At 41.6% G+C, this 20,651-nt stretch overlaps 1 protein-coding gene across 7 annotated transcripts in view; it reads right to left on the bottom strand.

Moving 5' to 3' along the window:
- Positions 1-11,484, bottom strand: part of mecom (MDS1 and EVI1 complex locus) — a 182,073-nt gene extending 170,589 nt beyond the window's left edge. For all 7 annotated transcript variants that reach the window (XM_034098106.2, XM_034098109.2, XM_034098110.2 and 4 more), the window contains exon 1: positions 11,214-11,484. In XM_034098106.2, the coding sequence (XP_033953997.1) occupies positions 11,214-11,250 (37 nt within the window). In that variant the 5' untranslated portion in view covers positions 11,251-11,484. The remainder of the gene's footprint in view (positions 1-11,213) is intronic.
- Positions 11,485-20,651: the final 9,167 nt, after the last annotated feature.

The following is a 20,651-nucleotide window of genomic DNA, read 5'->3' as shown; positions in this document are numbered from 1 at the left end:
CATCCAGAGGAATGGCCGAGAAAACATGGGCTCCTCCGTCTGCCCGAAGCAGCCTCCCTGGAGGGGAGCGCCAACCCCGAGACGGGCATGGAGGCTAAATTTAAAATGCTCTCTTTAAAAAAGGGGGGAGAGGGAAGGAGATAAAGAGACAAAACAAAGTAAAATAAATGTGGTGGGAGAAAAAAAGCGAGAGACAGAAGATGGAAGCAGCTTAATCCTCTGAGCAGTGAACATGTGAATATCAGGCCAGTAGGGGTTTGGCGTGGTGTGTGAAACGGAGATAAAATCGATTAGCTTGTCCACTGACCCGGTGAGCGGCACGGCCCCCCCGTCGCCTCAGTTCTGCCACAGCCATGACAGAGACGTCCAGGCCCAGAGGCCCCTAGGGGTCCCTTCTGGACACTGAGGTGAACAAAGTGGTGCCCTCCTGTCAAACTAAAGCCCTCAAGCAGCAGCAAAACAACAAACCGTGCTGCAATGCTTCGCTGCCCCCTGATTCCACAGGAGACAGAGGAGATGTAGTGCGGGCGGCTGAAAGAGGACACTGTGTAAAAGCTGCAAAATACACCAGTATGGTACATATAAGAAAGTATCCTCAGTTTATGAAGAAGTTCAGCCGACTGAAAGCAGCTCAGTTTTTGAAAATAAGCTATTTTAGCTGTTTAAGTGAAACACGACTTTCCTCAATCTGGTTTTCATCTTACTTGTCTATCCGTATAAGACATACAAGAATGAAAAAGAGCTTAGGTAAAGGGTTTTCTAGCAAACAAGTATGGGGGCCGACTGGTGCAAACACGCTGCAATAGCCCAAAACATGTCCGGTCCCAGCTGTGTGCATCACTTCAGTGTCCCCGTTTCTGTTGTGATTTGAGCAGCATTTTAATTTTTTTATTTGCAGCGTTTTGTACTTACAGCTTTCCGTTAATACAGTGCTTTTAGTAAACACAGGTTTCGTCAAGATGTGAAGGTGTTTCTTCATTTGCTCGTGTTTTGGCACTTTTATGTTTTTATATTTTGCAACGTTTTTGAAGCGCATTTCTCCTAATGTAAGTTTGTTTTGGCTGTTTTAGCGCATTTGCACCGGGCCATCCTAACAACGGTATGACAAAGGGCTTAACAAGACTAAGCACGAATGTATCAGCTTTTACCCACTCGCAAATGTATCTTAAAACACTATGATAAAGTGACACCGTCTTTCAGTTGAGCCGGAATATCTTCTCAATGTATTGTAAAATGGAGCAATTGTCCCAAACTTAATTTCCACCCAAGATAAATAAAGTATTCTGATCTCAAAACATCTTCAACTCTTGCCACTTCCTGTCCGCTAACTAAAGAAACAACAGCTACACATTTAAAGGTGGGGTAGGTAAGTTTGAGAAACCGGCTCGAGATACACTTTTTGTTATATTCCATGGAATGCTCTCAACATCCCGATAGCAATGAATAAATGAAATGCTTTGACAATAAATCCATTAAAAATGTCATCAGTGGAAGCCGTAGCGCTGTCAAAAGCACTACGAAGTAACTGGACGGCCTACCTGCCTGTCAGCCTTCCATCTGGGCACAAACTTATCTCGTGCCCTCATTGGTCATGTGCGCGTTCGTGTGTGTTGGAGGAGGGGCTCTGTGAGGAAGTGGCAGATCTTTCCCGGTTGTGTATTTTCTAATTATAGCGCACTCGAGCTGGTTTCTCCGAAATGACCAACCCCACCTTTAAGAGATGCTACCAATATATTATCAAGTTGATAACAGTAATTCCAGAATTGGTCAGGTAGTTCTTAGAAAACTCTGAAAGCACTGGCCTGATTACCCTCCACCTGTTGACTCCCTGAAGCCTCTCCCTATCGTTTTATCGCCTTGTTTTGATCACTGGGTGAGGAGCACCCCTTTGATTCCTGGCTCATTGTAGTGTATCTGACCCCACAGGTCGCAGAGTGGAAAGAAGTGGATGTGTCACAGCTAAGCTCTTCTCCGTGTTAGAATAATATTTCTATGGTGAATTTAGGATGCTAACGCTAATCAAAACAGGACATCCTGAGGAGGGCCGTGCTCTCTCTTCCCCGGGCATCGCTCACCGACCGCTTTATGTTTTTGTGTTTGTGGAGGAGCGACAATCCCAGGAAGCTGCGAGGAGGGTTCATCAAAGCTCGGAGCGGGGGGCCCCGGCCGCAGCATCGCTGGAATGCGGCGTGGAAAGGAATCTCTACTGTCCTATTGTTCCCTTGTTTCCTCGGGCTCATCACACGCCGGCACGTCCAGTTCACTTACAGGTAAGAAGCGCTAATCAGCCCTGCATTCCTTTCCACGGCCGCATTCTTTCCTCTGCTGCGACCCCGGCTGACCAACAACACTTGTGCACACACGCAAGGTGCACAGACACACACATGCACGGAGAGGGGAAGTCAGACAGAATCTCTGAGGACAGGGATGTGGCGTTTCCTTTTTTCTCAGGCGAGTGATTGGAAGTGGAACTGTGAGGTTAACATCGATGAAGCATGCAGTGGAACGATGATCCCGACAGCAGAGCTTTTGTATCAGAGACGGGTCTTAATTAGGGACTTTAACAGTAACACGCTCAAACTTGCAATTTATCTGGAACCCTTGAAACGTCAACACAAATTAATCACCACATTTGACCTCAAGTTGCTTCCGTAATTCCAGTGAAAAGGCAAAGAAAGCGGAGGAATCGGCACAAGAGACATGAACCGCACTGACTGGAAACATCAGTAAGAACCATCACTACCTGTGGTGAAGACGGAGGAAAGGCATTTAGCTGAAGCATGCTCGTTTGTTTGAGTGTGAGATAGTGACAGATAGAGCTGCAGTATGCTCAGTCCATGCTTTAGCTAAGTGTCAGAAGATTGTCTGACTTCATGCCAATCATTCTGAATTTATATAATTAAGTAAAATACCCTCTAATTTCTCTGACCAGTTTCTCGTGCATTTCTTTATTACAACACCACACGTGCATTTGCTTCAGCTGCCCCCAAAATACAAGTAGGCTACATACTAGAATTGTAAAACTTAAACTTTGGGATGAATCATGATTAGCAGCACTCGTCTTTCTTAATGCAGCAAGATACTTAAGAACGTGAGAGGCATTACGATTGTAGGGTGGCAATTTAAGGGCGCAGTAGCTCAGTCTGTAGCACCTTGGCTTGAGTACCAGGGGCGGTTCTAGGGGAGGCCAGTGCCCCCCTAACACTGACCTCTGACCCCCCTGTGGCCCCCCTGAAAATGAAAAGTGAAAAAAATGAAAAATGTATGATTTATTACACGATTTATTGAATGACGGAATAGACGGAACTAACGTTATTCGTCATTCTAGTCGGACCCATTAGAGCGGTGCACTCAGGACCCATTAGAGCGGTGCACTCACTTTCACTGTTCGGCTGAAGAGCGCGAAAAACAAACACTTTTCATCTCGGATCATCAGACGCTGTTGCATCCAAGAAAGACTGATTGAAACCTACGTTTCGAGAGACGACCACGATAATTGAAGGTGAGTTAAACTATTGTATCCGTGTAAGTGTAGATGTAAAGTAGAGATGTAACTGTTCATTGCCTTTATTTTTATATAAATATGGTGTTAGTGCAAAAATTGTACTATAACTTAAGCTGAAGCTAACAGTAATAACTATAAGATCTATCTGAAATAAATAAGTGTATTGAAACAAATACCAATAACTGGATTGCATTGTTTTCTAATGCGCAATTACTTCATACTGTCTAGTTCTCTTTTTCGTCCTGCATCTATTGTGCCCCCCTCAGAAAATAACTGGCCCCCCAGTCAAATTGGTCTAGAACCGCCACTGTTGAGTACTGAAGGGTCTCCGGTTCAAGTCCCGATCGGACCAAAATAAATACAGAGCCCATGGGCAAGGCACCAAACTGCTCCCTGTCAGATATAAATAGAAAGACCTAATGTGTGTGTGTGTTGTACTGTGTGAACCAACTGAGTGAACAACCTAATTTCCCCTCGGGATAAATAAAGGTAATTATTGTCTCAAACCGAGTTAACATGTGTATTTACTCTGTGTGAAAATGGTTCAAAGATATAAGTGTTTTGATAACTACCATCAGAAAAGAATGCAATACATGTTTTACGAGGATTGACCTTCCTGTCCCTGACCATCTCTCCTTTAATAATTCCTTCACAGCTTGTCATGACTTCTCCTCAATGTAAGCATCAGTGTTTCAGCACTGAGACGCAGGAGAGACAGCAGCTATCGGGTCCAATCAGGTGACTGTGCTGCGGCGCAAACTTCATCAGGAAGGGCCGCAGCTTTGATCACATCGCCTGCCCTCATCTCTCCCGTCCTGCGGGGTGAGAGGTCGCTGCTTAATGAGCCTCGGGGCGGAGAGGGGTTGTTGTGGCAGAGATGAAAGGTGTACAGGAATCACACAAACCTCTCTGCACTGTCCTCCCTTCTCAGCTGCAGATGGGCATGACCCGATGCCCTGTTTCGCCTCTCTTAATCAGAAGTTACTTCCCCCCCCCCCCCCCACTCCTACCGTCCCTCAGGCCAGCCTGCTCCACCCGGGAGATCCCCGAGCGGAGCTGGAACACACTGTTATCAACACGCTCACAAAGCGATTGTTGGGTAATTCCTGTTTATGAGTATGTTCTCTCTCAAGTGTGTGAGAGCAACAAAACAAAACACTCGTTCTTTCTGTCAACGCGAAATGAGAGTGACTCAAAGGATTAAAATGTCCACGATGCTTTAGCATAATTGCCATAAATATTTGCAATTCATATATTGATGATATATGAAATTAAGGGGTTTTCAAATATGCACATTGGATGACAATTGTTTTTTTATCTTTTTGTACTTTGTTCAAAATCTAACCTCATTTTTTTCACATACTTTATAAACCAAATAAGACAAGGATACTTGCCTTATCCAAGCAATGCTGTTGTGTTTTTCTACGTACGATAAATATACAGTATTTACACAAAAGCGTCTTTGAGCACGAGGAAAAACGTTATAAAAATTAAATGTTTTATTATTAGTATACATATTAAAATATGTATATAATAATAAATAAACTATAAAATCACATAAACAAATAAAATATAAAAAAAGTCAAATAAAACGTTTTTTAATTGAGATTTAGTATTTAAAAAAAGCTACATGCTCAAGCTGCAGCCTGGACAATGACGCACACATCACATCATGTCTGCATCAGAAGCAAAGTGCAGCACACACAGGTTGGCAGCCAGAATAAAGACACATGAAGCCTGTTGTGTAGCCTCTCTGCTCGTAAAAGCACTCAACAATGTAGTAAAGTGACTCGGGGTAGTTAGCTGATGTGAGACATGGGGCCAGAGTGTCGGGCCCTGTTTCTACCACCTGCTTCAGGTAATTGATTGGAGTATAAAATGATTGACTTTCTTTAATTAGCTAACAGACATCTTTTTCTCCGAGCGCGCCGAGGAGTGCTAACTTCAACACCGCCTCATTAATAGCCCGGGCGAAGCGCACCATCAGCAATCTGTGGACATTATAACTCCTCAGACATCATATGGCGACACAAATCAGTTTGATGTCCGCGGGTAAACTTTTCCGTTCAGCAAAATGCCATTTATCTCAGAGCAATTTGGGATGAGAAAATGGCGGCCTGTCACACATTTGACGCCTGCGTACACTCCGCACACTCCTTTTGTTTCGTGCACTAGAACTTGGTTCGTCCACGCATGCTCGCCTCCTCCTCCAAACACACACAAGCACAATCTATAAAAATATGCTTAGCTTGGGACCGCTCTGTTGATAATGACCTCAGCCTTGGCACCGCACTCGGCCAGACCAGACTGCCGACAGACTGGAGGCTTTTGTGTGGACTCCCTATCTCTGACTGCATGACCTTTAGGGGAGGAGAAGAAAGCAGAAATGCCTTTTTTTTTTTATTTAGGAGGGCTACGGCTCGCTCATTGTTCTGTGTTGGTACGGTTTCCCTGTGGTAAACACACAGCGGTTCCCAGGCTTGACATGTTGCTGCACTCCCCTCCTCCTCCCCTCCTCCCCCCTCCCCCCATCCCTCCCTCGCTCCTGGCCTCCATCCCCTGGTGTTCCCACACTGCCCTGTCTGGGTCGTTGCACTATACCACCCCCCAACAACACACACACACACACACACACACACACACACACACACACACACACACACACACACACACACACACACACACACACACACACACACACACACACACACACACACACACACACACACACACACACACACACACACACACACACACACACACACATACCATGTATCACAGGGGACATTACATTGACTTACATGCATTTCCTAGAGACATAACCTTAACCATAACCAACACATGCCTAACCCTAACCCTAACCAAGTCTTCACCCTAAAATTAATGATCCCCCTTATGGGGACCTCCAATTTGTCCCCATAAGGGAGGCGAGTCCCCACACGTGACTGTGTAAACAGATTTAGGTCCCCACAAGTATAATGCTAGGTCACACACACACACACACACACACGCACACACACACACACACACACACACACACACACACACACACACACACACACACACACACACACACACACACACACACACACACACACACACACACACACACACACACACACACACACACACACACACACACACACACACACACACACACACACACACACACACACACACCATCAACATACAAATATATCCCCCATAAGTGCAACTACACATTCTTTGACCTGCCACCAGGACAAGCATTCAAGAACTAATGCTTGGAGTACGGCTGCACCATTATCTAAATCGCACCAAAAATAAAACATGAGGAAGTATTGTTTTATGATAGAAATATCTTGACATAACATTATATTTTACAGACTTAATAAAAAAAAATGTATTGACACAGACGCCCTTACTAAATATGAATCATGATGGTTTTCATATATTTTGATGATGACCATGAATCTGAACTACTTGCAATATTAGTCAAAATAATCTCAATTATTTACCACAGCATGTAGCCATTTGCAGAAGCAAATTCATGTTTTCTCGTTGGCATATCATATTATTTGGTTTAGAGGACTCTTGCAGTATTATTGTGGACACTTGGTGGTGACAGAAGAGGGAGGGCACACACCTCTCACTAGTGACATAAGTAAACTGGTATTGTACAACTTCAATAAACCTCAAAGTAAACTATAACAACTGGAGTCTTCTGTATTGTGTCTGTGCACGATCGCTACAACCTTGTCTGAGTGCTTTAAAGCTTTATCAACGTCTCTTTAAGGACTGAGACGCAGGGGAGAAGCTGGAGAAGAGGGAGAGGGAGAGAAGACCCTTGGGGCCGGGCCTTCGAGGGACCCGTGACAAGGCCTGGAAGCTCCCTTGTGCTCGGGACAGGGGCCATCCTTCAAGCGGGTCACAACAGTGCATAAACAAACCACTAACCTCATCAGCTCTGTGTTTACCGCCCTGAGAGCGGGACCTGGACGACTCATCCACATCAGAGACCCTCCAAAAGAGCCTTTTCTTTAAAAACAAGGGGGGAGAAGCTTCGCCCATCGTAAGAGACAAGGAAAGTGGACAACATGTCAGACAGATGGAGGGCGTTGATAGATGAGAGGGTCATATCAACCTGCCCCCCCTTACCCAAAACACACACACACACACACACACACACACACACACACACACACACACACACACACACACACACACACACACACACACACACACACACACACACACCTAAACAGATACAATATGCTTTACACCTGGCTTGACAAGCATTCAGCCGAGTTCCTGAGAAACGCTGCGGCTGCTTGTTCACTCAGTGTTGTGCAGCTCTGCACACTGATCACATACTTGCTATCCTTGACTAAAGTAAAACACTGTTGCCTTTGTCGAGTAAATGACAGGAAGCGTGTTCACCTATTCACACAATCATTTCATGGGACTTCAACTTAGAGTGGGCAGAACTTTCATCCAAAGCAAACACATTAGCTCAGCAGCAATGCTTTAATCTTATATCAAACCATAACTTAAGTGGATTCAATATGTGTTCAAGTAAACTGATATGGTAAAGTAATGTATTTCTCTCCCTTATAGCAAGTCAACTAATTCATGGATGTGTCCTTAATTGTTACTTAATGGCTTCGCGACTAATCAAAAATGTCTTCACTATTTGGTAGGCAACATATATGAAATGATCTGCTTATGGTGGTGCAAAAAAGTCACAAGTTAATACAAATAAATCATTGTTGGATATTGATTCTCTTGAAAAACAAAAAACACTATAATATTTTTTGTATGTGTTTATGATAATGTGAGTTATGTTTCATTCCCTCTAATTGAATAATGTGAAAATGGTTATATTTTCCCAAACATGCATCCCACTACTTGAGTTATCTTCCCTGTTGTTGTTTAAGCATTATTTACTGATATGCAATGAATTCCTGATTCACAAAATGAAACTTTATCAAAACAAATCAAACCATTATCAGGATAAACCGGCTCTATTGTCTTTTATTTGCATGGGAACACGAGTTCAAAGCATCGATTAACAAAAGCTTGGAGTATGCCTAACCTCTGCGCAGTGATTCCTGACCCGGGCCATTACTGCAGAGATATGGGGCATTTGTATACGGAGCTCTGACACCAAGCGGAGCGCATGGCAAAGAGCACCGCTCCGGGACAACAAGGGCTGTTTAATGGGCTCTCTATTTCACTGTCCTCGCGCCGGCCCGCTCCCTCTCACCTTTAAATGGGCCGATCTATTAAGCGTTTTAATGAGCTCCGCCAGACAAACGCGAGATGCATGGCCCATTGCACAATGTGAGGAGGGACGGCGCACTTCCCCGCGCGCCGGAGAGGAGAGAAGAGGCCTCGCTCTGCACGCACATCTTCCCGCGTGCCAATCAGGGGTGCCAATAGATATGAGCCACATTGCTGTACATGCGAATCAATGAGGGATGACTGACTAAATCACATTACAGGTTATTTGACGATTTAATCCGGAGTGACGTGTGCATGGAGGAGCGATGTAGGCTTTGGAAACATGGGCTGCCCGAGATGGGGGTACATACATATTGTGGTAAATGTGAAAATATAACTACTATGAATACAAAATGGAGTTGAATGCCCCATTGCCACTTATTAAATTCCCAAATATTTCCTTTACTTCGATTTATTTTAACAATAGCCTACCTAAAACAATGAATTAAACACTAGGCCTGTGAGATTAATCGTCATTGTAATTATTCCTAACAAATTCAAAGGCCTCTAAACACGTTATAATAAAAGGTTTTTTATTGGGACACAAATATGCTAAATGGACCTTTAATTAGGCCTAGTTTGGATCATCAAAGCCCCCCCCCCCATTTTTTTCCTTCTCCATCATTCCGTATGGCCCACAATTCACCGCGGGGTGCGGCCTTGGCTATACTTAGTTGGGAAGCGAGTTTTTGTGGCGCACCGCATTACATCTGGACGTGCGGACTAATCAGTCAACCTCCATCCATCACTCTTACCACCTCTCCATCACCTCCTCTATTACACCCACCCCCCCTTTCTTTTTTTGTAATCACTCCGCCGTTCTGAGAGGAGGCCATGCCCGTTTTAACACGACTGCTCCGGACACACTGAACGCATTTACCAGCACAGCTCTTATGAGGGGTCTGGGAATTTAAATATTCACTGTTGACACTGCGCAGACCTGGCTGGGAGCCAGAACATAAACCCCCCCACCCATTCTGACCGAAGAGAGAAATCCTCCATCTCGAGAATAATAATCGTTAAATACACTTTAAATTATGCCTTATAAGAGAGAATGGGTTTAATGGTTTGCAATGTTGTGGAAAAGTGTATCCCCTATGTGTGCGTTTGTAATACAAAAGTGTTGTGTTGCACGAGAGTCCTGGAGGGCCGCGAAGAAAAGTGTTTTCTTTCTGATGATTATGTTGTGTGTGCACCTATTTCCTTATCCATGTCACAATATGTCCTAAACATTCAATAGAATCACAGGCATACTCCATGGGGATGTCTGCATTAGCCTCGATTGTTCCACTTAGACAATTAAAGAGAGCCTTGCTCAACTGACCACAGGCAGGAACTCCATAACATGATGCGTATTCGCGTAAACTGACCACACTGTTTTAGACAATATGCAGCTGCTAACGCATATTGTAACATTTCGTGTAGTTTTTCTAATTCGCATTTATGCAAAACACAAATAGTCTATTTGCTAAACTGAACGGAATTTCATGAACATTGTAACTCGTATTAAAACAGCACAATAATGCAGGCCTGTACATTGTTGCCTTCTGGTTTTTACCTCAGACTAACTTCTTCCAACAAATATCTGCAATACATATTAATACAGAGCGTGTTATGGGAATAATGTCAATGTTAATATTTTACTAACATACTAGGGTTTGATTGACATAGCTTTTGAAAAAAAAAATATAATTCTAGATAATTTATTGCAGCAGATCAATGCATGAATAGCCATATCAATCATCTCGTTGCATACATTCGTATAGTTGATTAGGTCCGAGTAATTAAATCGATTTAATGACAAGAGTGTTTCCATATTACGCTTAATTTAATCAAACTAATTTTATCCTAAATTAACACAGTAAGACGCCTGTCTCGAGCAATAATCAGAACGTCTGCAAACTATAAACACAAAGATTAAAACAACAAAGTGTGCCATATAATTTAACACTCATAAGAAATAATTGCAAGACTCACAAACACAACACGAGTTACAAACACGATGCCCCACATTTACCATGCCTGTCTAAATCCTGGTTTTCTCCTTATTCTCTCCGTCAAACTGCCTTTTCCCCCCAAAATTGCTCCCCGTGCAGCTGATCCCCGTGCAGCCGCAGCAGCAATGTGCAGCAGATTGCAACACAGCAGCCGATGCACGGGACATTTTAAGCTACGATATTACACTACAGCGCCCACTACATGCAACCAGCAATTCCAATACAGGAGCGGACGCCCTGCAGAAAGTTCCTCCATCGCTGCGTACACTTTAAACTTCTTTTTTAACAGCTTTTACATCTTCTTGTCGCGACAATATCATCGTTTTGAAACTTTTAACCGGCAAAAGTGAGGGTGGAAAGGAAAGCGTAACAGAAAGTATTGATAAACGCGACAGTCTGTAGGTATATAAGATGTTTGAAAAGGAAAAAGAAAGGGATGTTGCACCTACTCGTGGCCAGTTTCCGTGCCCTGCCTTTGGACCTCATGGTGCCAGTCTCTCGGCGTGGGTTTGTTTGGATTTTTTCTTGGATCTTTTTTCCTCCTTTTTGTTTTTTCTCTGTCCTTTTTCTCTGGGTTTCTCAATCCAAAACGCGCTATCTCTCCAGCATTGTCAGTCTGGGACACCTTCGCACATGCGCACAGACTGCCACAGATCTGCCGGCAGCAAGTGCCAAAAAAGTTTGGGACGATTTATCACTTTGATATTAACCTGATCCGGTCAAGATGTGCGGGACATCTCCTCGGAGTTTCTCACCGATCAGTGAGCGAGAAAGCAGAGGGCACACTGCAAGAAATGTCCAATGATGGTGAAGCCTCTGGTTTCCAAGTCGCTCTGTTTATCTAACACGTGAGGAAAGTTTGTCATTGAGATGCGTCCAGATGCAGCTTTGACTTCGGGACGTATCTCGAAAGAGGAGCCATTTTTTCTAAAATACGGCAGAAAGAATTGCCAAATTGGACAAAACTCCTCCAAAAAGTCAAAGCCACAACTGAACGCAATGCAATACAAATATGTGAATCCAAGAAAGGAGGAACAGTTTCACAAAGAGCTTTAAATGAAATGATTCAGGATAGAGATTTTTTGCAGTGCTGCAGAAAGGACATTCATATTAACATAACATATTAACTGCGCACCTTTTCCCCTAAAATGACCCCACATTAATCAACGTTCACTTACATTACCAATACTGGTTTAGGTCATTAAAGATTTTATATATTTTAATTGTGTTTTGACTATTATACGGAATGACATTAATGTATAACTAGCCCACCCCCCCTTTCCTCTCCGCTTGGGCACGCGGATGACAGCTCTAATATGAGAGTGCCCAGGTTTCCCTCTCCCTCTCTCTTTGTGCTGACAATTATTAATATGTTAAGTGCTCAGTATTAATGCCTGCTTGAGACGTTTCTGTTGCACTGCGTTCATTTCATCACTGGGTAATTATACTGGAGGCTCGAAACGGGATGTTTTCACTTGGTTTAACTTGGTAGGAAAACGGCTTTATCTAGAAAGAAAACCTTCATCTCAGTGGGTGGATTCGATATTTGGATCTACTTCTTTTTGCTCTGCATTTAAAGAAAAATAAATGCATGGCACTAAAAGTCAATAAAACCACTGCATGCACTGATCTCATCAACATTTTATAGAAGCATATTTAGATACTGAGTCATATCAAGAAGTACCAGAAACAAAAACGTGTGATTTGTTACGATTCTTCTTGGATTGGATTGCTGAAAACTATGAAAAAGTACAGTGAGTTTGTGCACGCGCATTGATATCTTAGAGGTGCTTTGTCCCCAAATAGAGACAGCGTCTTACTAACGTAATTGGCAATTAATTAGATCCGCATGAGATCATTGCTGACCTTGCAGGTGAACTCTTTAATGGGTCGTGAACTCGAGCTATCGATTCTAAACTGTGTTGAAACTGATTAAAGTCCTGACATCATGCCATGTCATGCGGAAGAAAAATCATATAGGGGCCAAGCCATCATTTAGGAAACAAAGATACACACACAGATATGATCTATGCGCAGTTGGGCAAACACACCTGTTCTGTTCCTGACAAACTCAAAGGGATAAGGGAAGTAACACAAATATGAAATAAGCCAGGAAAAAGTTATCATCAACCGAACGGCAGTTGAAGAAGTAGATCTTGTGATAAAAGTAGAAGTACCAGAGTGTAGGAATACTCTGTTACAAGTAAGTCCTACATTCAAAATGTTACTCAAGTGAAAGTACAAAAGTATTAGCATCTAAATATACTTAAAGTACAACAAGTAAACGTATTCATTCTGCAGATTGGTCAATTTCAGAATAAGATATATGATATGTTTTGATTATCATTATTGATGTGTTATCAAAGCTGGTAAAGTGCAGCTATAGTTTTAATGACTTTGTATACTGCAGGGTAGCTTGTGAATTTACTCCAGGTCTAACTAAAGTCTGATTTAAGTGTTGATCCATATTATTTACCATTAATATATATCTGCAACCCAACTAATACATGAAGTGGAGTAAAAGTACAACATCTGAATTGCTCTAGAGTATAAAGTATAAAGTAGCAAACATTGAAATACTAAAGTAAAGTACAAGTTCCTCAACATTGTTCTTATACAGTAGCTTGAGTAAATGTACTTAGTTACTTGACACCACATGCCAAAGGGAGAGGCACACACACACCACGGCACGTAAGTTACGCAACGTTCTTATCAAATCGTTTTCTTTTACAGATCGAGGCCTATTTTAATGTCCACAACGACTCAACCCAAAGTGGGACATCTCTGAATCTCATTAAAGGGGAGGCTTTACTGTAGGCTACCTCTACGTCTGCTGTAATGACATAAATGATGCCATTAAGTGGGCAGGCCTGAACACCGTGCGCGAGAGTGTGGCGCGAGAGGGAGGAATTAGCCTAAATGGAAACAGTTTTGACTCACCGCAATAACTCACCCTCTCTTCCCCTTGTCTCCTCTGCCTCCTCAATACATATTTTATTATGATCCCCGCAGCCCCGTGCACTGTCATTATTAACACATTAATTGGGTTGGAGACCCCCACGGTGGCGAGTATACACTAAAATGATTCCTCACCTCACTCACTTTGCGTTACATTCACACAGTCTAATTCAACATTGTTAAAAGACTTCTTCATTCAGACACACAGTGCGTTTCACTGCAGGCCTGTTACAGTATAGCGTGCTCAGCTGTTCAGGGGTTAAAAAATAACATGCTCTGTGCTCGGGTCTGTGGAGTAAAAGTGAAAAGGAGCCTGCGGCACGAGGAAATTACCAGCGCCCGCGTGACCTTTGAGCAAGGTAATCAATCAAGTGATCAACAGGGATATTTATCACTGCTGTGTCCGAGCGAAGCAGCGTGCACAAACTGGAGAAAAGAGGGAACATGAGAATATTGATAAGGCTGAACCTCGAATTAAAAAAAAAAAAAATTAAATGTAAGAAGGAGAAATCAAAATTAAATAAAACATATAAGCGTGTCCATAAGCAACCCCAGACGGAGGTACAATTATGAATAGCAAATTAAAAAAGTCCACATTACACAACAGAGGCCCATTATTGCTTTACATACTCTAAAACGTAATATTAGACAAATATGAACAAGTATGCAGACAGGGTTCATGTGTTGCAATTTATTTCACCTATTTCTCACACATCTATGGCGAATATATCGGCTAATATTGCAATGAATTCCCCTCCCTCCTGCTTTTTGTTACAGTCTTCAGTATAATGTGAAAACCTGCAGGATGTGTTCGGTTCAGCGCGTGCTGCCCCTGTGTGGAGAGCCAATCAGACGCAGTGAAAGCTCCCAATGAACAGCTAATGCGATACAATAATACAAGAGGAAATAATCCCTCCTCACTGGGCGAAGAGTGTAGGCTATAGGCTATTATCCCCTTTTAAAATAAAAAGAAATGCCTTTTAAAGAAGAAGATGTTTTCATACAAGCGATGTGGTTCAACATGCATAATAATTCATACATATTCACTTAATGTTGAATTAGATTTGTGTGTTGTATTTTAACAGTAGATCAAAATGGAAACGCCTGCAGTTTCGAAGTTAAACCCAGTCATACATTTATAGTATTTACTTCAACCCCTTTGTAATGCCAACATCAACTTGTACTGCAATTGAAACGTGACAAATACAACTGATTGATTGACCCTTGTAATTTAATATCCTATAATATGACTTATTCAGCAGAGGACGATCCAAATAAAACCATTTGGCCTATTTTCCTTATACAATCTTGTAATATTCAAAATATGTTCGTTTTATCTTAAACTATTTGTTTAGCAGAAATAACTTGTGTATCAAGATGAACAAAGGTAATCGAATGTACAAAAAAAGGCTGCTGCGTACTTTGTATTGTTTTATGAGTGATGGAATAAGATGGCACACATTCACTACTAAAATAAACTCAGGAAACCATTTAAACGAATTTCATTTGCACCTTAAAAATAATTTACAACAAATCATAAAGATCGCCATACATGAAGTAGCATGACCACAAAGTGCGGTATGTTCCGTATATTGCATGAAGCTGAGTCGAGGTGGGAAAAGCTTCTTGTATGACATTCATTATACTCTGCCGCCCCCTAGTGTACTTTACGCCGTAGTGCTCGACACATACAGTTGAGTTACTACAGTCATACAGCAAGAGAGTCCTACCAAACATTTAAAAATGTATCAAATAGACCACAATGTAAATATCCCAATATATTTGCCGTACTCTCACCTTTAACAATTCACACAGGCTGTACTCACACTAACTCACTGCATTTAAATCTAGTTAAATCTATGAAGTTTGTGAGTTTCATTTTTTGTGGACTTGGATTGGGGCTGCACAATTCAAATACATATTATCGTATTTAAAGTGCATTATTCAAATAGCAGGAAGTACATGTGTTTAAGACAAAATATTGTGAAGCCCAGATTGTTATAAATACTCCTGTGCAACAACTGACCCTTTTTTGTGTTATTTCTCGCTGTTAATTCAATACTTGTATTTGTTCACTTAATGCTGCTACTTATTTATTACCATGGATGTGTACTTATTTGATTTTATTCTCTTGTGTCCTTGCCTATTTCTCTAATATGTTCTTTGTATGTTTGCCTCTCATCTGCAATGTCCCAAAACATACATCATCTTAAAAAAAAAAAAAAAAATACAGAATAGAAATGCAAAATGCTCTAATTCTTTTTTTTCTCAAATCGTTCAGGTGTAGTATGGTTCACATGAATAAAAGTGAGAAGCAGAAGGCAACATGTGATGGATTTATGAGGCTTGTGCTGAAGTAAAGTGCATTTTAACAACCGCTGCTGAACTCCGTCTGCAGCTGGAGACAGATTACGATGCGCTCCTCAGACAATTTGTGGGAGTAGTATTGATGGGGCTGGTGTTGACCACAGACATATGTATCTCTGAGCACTGCGGGATGAGAGGGTACCACACACACACACACACACACACACACACACACACACACACACACACACACACACACACACACACACACACACACACACACACACACACACACACACACACACACACACACACACACACACACACACACACACACACACACACACACACACACACACACACACACACACACACAGACAGACGCACACACCTCTAAATAAACAGACTAATCCCCATCCATTTAAACTGATGTTCCCCTTCAACAGATATGTGTGACGGGTAATCAATGGGACAGTCGATGCGGTTTATTTATCTCCGTTTCCAGTAAGAAGAGACAGTAGAATCCTTGTCAAGTTCCCGGTTGTACGGCAATTAAAAGAGCATACCGATAAATGGGATGCTTAGGACACACTATTGACTGGAGCTGTCAATAACCTGCTGACAGCACAGTTCATCTGGACTGAGACAGACAAATAGAAAGCCACATTGCTTTGTACGGACAATTTTAGTATAGCTATGATAGTGAGGAATCAATTAGCCAACAATCTCAGCATGAAGACATGTTGATGTCCCAGTCTGAAAGGCACAGGTGAATCCATGATGCTGCTTCAGTGTCAGGGCAAGCTGGCTCAAATCACCATTTACCAGGAACATGAATGGATCTGAGCCATTGTTCAGCTTTTTAGTTACACCTGTGCTTTACTTACTTACTGGACAGTACATTTACTCAAGTACTGTACTGACATATTTGTACTGTATATTTAGATTTTTTCAATTTCGTTGTTGTTTTTGGCGCAACAATTCAAGTGCCATTTATTTCCAATATTTTCAAGACATGATAGATATTTTTAAAAAGGCATGATCGCTGACACTCCCCAACTCACAACAAGTCAATCCAAAGAGATAAATGACACTATGTTTGGGGAAGTTTCCCTTTAAGTTGTTACACACTGGCATGACGTGTTAGCTGTGGTGTCGTGTTCAAACAAAGTGCAGGTATATTACAGACCTCAGGGCGGGTACAGTTACTGTAGTTAAAGAAGTTATCTTTTTCATAAGAATATGTCAAGACCGCTGTGGCGGCTCAATCCCCAGTTATATTTGAGTCGCCGAGAGGCTAAACTTGGCTTTAAACTGTAACGCGTTTTCGAAAAGAAAGTCCATGTTGAAGCAATATAGTTTTAAGGATATTTAATAAACAAAATCATAACATAGTAACTATGGACAAAACGGTCAACAGAAATAAAAGGCAGCACAAGCTCACCCTCTGTCATGTGCACTCAACATCAAACCGGTGACTTATAAACCAAACCACACCCATGTGACAATTACCGGAAGTGCTCAACAAGCAGCGGGAGCGGTACTGCAGTCGCTTTACCGCACCGTTGTGACGAAAAGGGAGCTGAGCCAGAAGGCAAAGCTCTCTGTCTACCGGGCCATTTTCGTTCCTACCCTCACCTATGGTCATGAAGGATGGGTCATGACCGAAAGAACGAGATCGCGGATACAAGCGGCCGAGATGGGTTTCCTCCGCCGGGTGGCTGGTGTCTCCCTTAGAGATAAGGTGAGAAGTTCGGTCATCAGGGAGGGACTCGGAGTTGAGCCGCTCCTCCTTCGCGTCGAAAGGAGCCAGTTGAGGTGGTTCGGGCACCTAGTTAGGATGCCACCTGGGCGCCTCCCTAGGGAGGTGTTCCAGGCACGTCCAGCTGGGAAGAGACCAAGGGGTAGACCTAGGACCAGGTGGAGGGATTATATCTCTTCGCTGGCCTGGGAGCGCCTTGGGATCCCCCAGTCAGAGCTGGTTGATGTCGCCAGGGAAAACATTACAAACAAAACAACATACACTCTTGTGGTACATTGTTTACCCTTTTCTCCTTTGCAGCAGAATGTGACACCTTTATTTCCAACAAACGTTTATGCAGATGTTCTAGTTACGCTGAGAGCAAACAAGCGTTTTGTAACTTTTTTTTAAATCAGTGAAGACCTTCTTTTGAGAGTTAAATACTTAATGCTAATGATAATGCTAAGGAGGGCTTGTTAGAGTGTGAGCATGCGTTAAATACTTAGTGCTAATGCTAATGGTAAGGAGGGCTTGTTAGAGTGTTAGCATGCGTTAAATACTTAGTGCTAATGCTAATGCTAAGGAGGGCTTGTTAGAGTGTTAGCATGCGTTAAATACTTAATGCTAATGCTAAGGAGGGCTTGTTAGAGTGTTAGCATGCGTTAAATACTTAATGCTAATGCTAATGCTAAGGAGGGCTTGTTAGAGTGTGCGCATGCGCGGCGCACCAAAAACCATAGAAGGTTACATTTAAGCATTTAACCCTTCTCTTGCGTTTTGGGTCAAAAATTACTGAATGACTTTTGTTTTAATCATAAATAATGTGTTTACCTCAATACCTTATGTTATCCTCCCCACTAGGCCTCTGCACCAACCTGATCTCACCAGAATGCGTGACTCCACCACGACTCCTTAACACCACAATGCGTGGTGGAGTCACGAACTTTGTTACATTTGCGTGTCGGCACCACGCAAACAACCCCAATGTAAAGTGAATGAGGCTCCTTTGTCGTGGTGCACACACGCATTTCTACAACGTCCCGCAGTGAGCTTTTATTCTATAAAACGTTTTTTAAATCTACTTTATAGCTTGTAGTAACTCACGGGAGGCTTCTTTTATTTTATTTGTATTCAAAATAATTTTAATTTTTCGTCAGAATGTAAAAATTACATTAGTTACGAATTTGTGTTCTCAAAAAACAGTGCATTGTGTGTAATGCAACTGTGATTTTTATTAAATTAGTTTTTAAGGAAGGCCAGAGCTTCAGCTGTGTCAAATAGATTGTTCCCTTTAGTTAACGTTATTTAAAAGATAATGATCATGTCCCCTGTATTGTATTACGAGCGTCCATTCCCATTGGATAACAGAGAATTTTACACCCGGAAGTAAGTATTCTCCTTACTGTCGATTGATTTTACAGTGATATCTGCACTACTCATCGACTAAAAAACACCAGATTATCCTTGTTAATTACACAACATTGATTGGTTTGAATTGTGTACAATGCTTTTGTATTTTCCCCCTTCAATTCGGAGAAACAAAGATTTTTTCGGAGTTTTTGGATGGCAGAAGACACTACACTACCCAGAATCCTCAGCTATCGTTTGAGACTACACCATGTGCTTAGCTTGACAAACCCCGTGATCAGTCCTCAAGCTCTTTGATTGGTTGACCTCCAACTGCATTCCATATGACAAAAAGGTTTCGTAAAAGAGAAAATCATACTTTATTCAGCAGTGCTTGCTTTACTCTTTGATAGTCATCACATGAATGCATTGTAATAAATGGTTTGGCTGCATTAAATATTACACATCTGTCGTAGTTCTTTATTTATCTACAGAGATCGGGCTCAGAATAGACCGGAAACTATTCTTTTACCGTTCTGTTTTAATTTCACAATAAAGTTAGTAATAATATTTTGTTTTTAATTTTTTTTTATTAACTACTAGACCACTGGGTCATGTTAAGACCATCTTTTCTGTGTTGCTGTGGGGTTTTTCCATCGCTTTTGTGTTACAAATTTCAAAACAATAACAAAATAATATTCGTTGTAAACTAAACCAGAAACAGCAGTATATTTTATTTTGTTAACACTTTAAACTTTACAGCTTTTTAACCCAAACCACCTACTGGTTAAAGCACGTTATTGCACGTTTAGAGTAATTGCAATGCAGGAAGATTGTGTTGCTTTTTAACGACTGTTTAAAATGCCTTTTTCTTAATGTCTTTCATTTTTGTAAAGTACTTTTGAATGTGTTTTATTTTATGAAAACATTTAAATATTAAGAGTACATACAAAATAGTGGGAAAGTAGAAGGACAATGATATAAATATAGAATAGAAAATATCAAGAAGATACTCAAATGATATCAAGAATAAAACAGTTTTGTGCCTGATAGGAGGATGTGCTAACTAATAAGGCTTTATTTAAACATTAAAGAATACTTTAGTTTAAGGTCTTCTTTTAAATAGGAAAAAAGCTTTGGGGGTATCTATCTACAGATAAATATTAAGCCTGACAAAGTCTAAATTGCATGGTTTGTTTTGGAACTTGACAATCAACTTTCCTGCAATGTTAACTATGTTGAAGCACTTATTTTAACTGATATTATACACATTAATTATAATCTTATGTATGTAGATAGTATAAGAAATGTGCAGAATACGACAGTGTAATGGTGGAAGTGTCACGATTCTATCACTATTCTCATGTTATGTCACGTTTGTAGTTTTGTCTGTGTTGGTGTTTTTCTTGTCTTTGGGTTTTATTGTGTAAAGTGTTCACCCCCGTTTCCTGCCTGTCTACTTTCTGTCTGTTTCCCTCCCTGATTACCCGATTGTGTTCACCTGTTGTCCTTGTGTTTCTCCTCCCCTGCCCAG

This window comes from Pseudochaenichthys georgianus, chromosome 13 (assembly GCF_902827115.2).
Source record: "Pseudochaenichthys georgianus chromosome 13, fPseGeo1.2, whole genome shotgun sequence".
Taxonomy (NCBI): domain Eukaryota; kingdom Metazoa; phylum Chordata; class Actinopteri; order Perciformes; family Channichthyidae; genus Pseudochaenichthys; species Pseudochaenichthys georgianus.
Note: the sequence above shows the minus strand (reverse complement) of the source record. Positions and strands in the feature narration are given on the sequence as shown.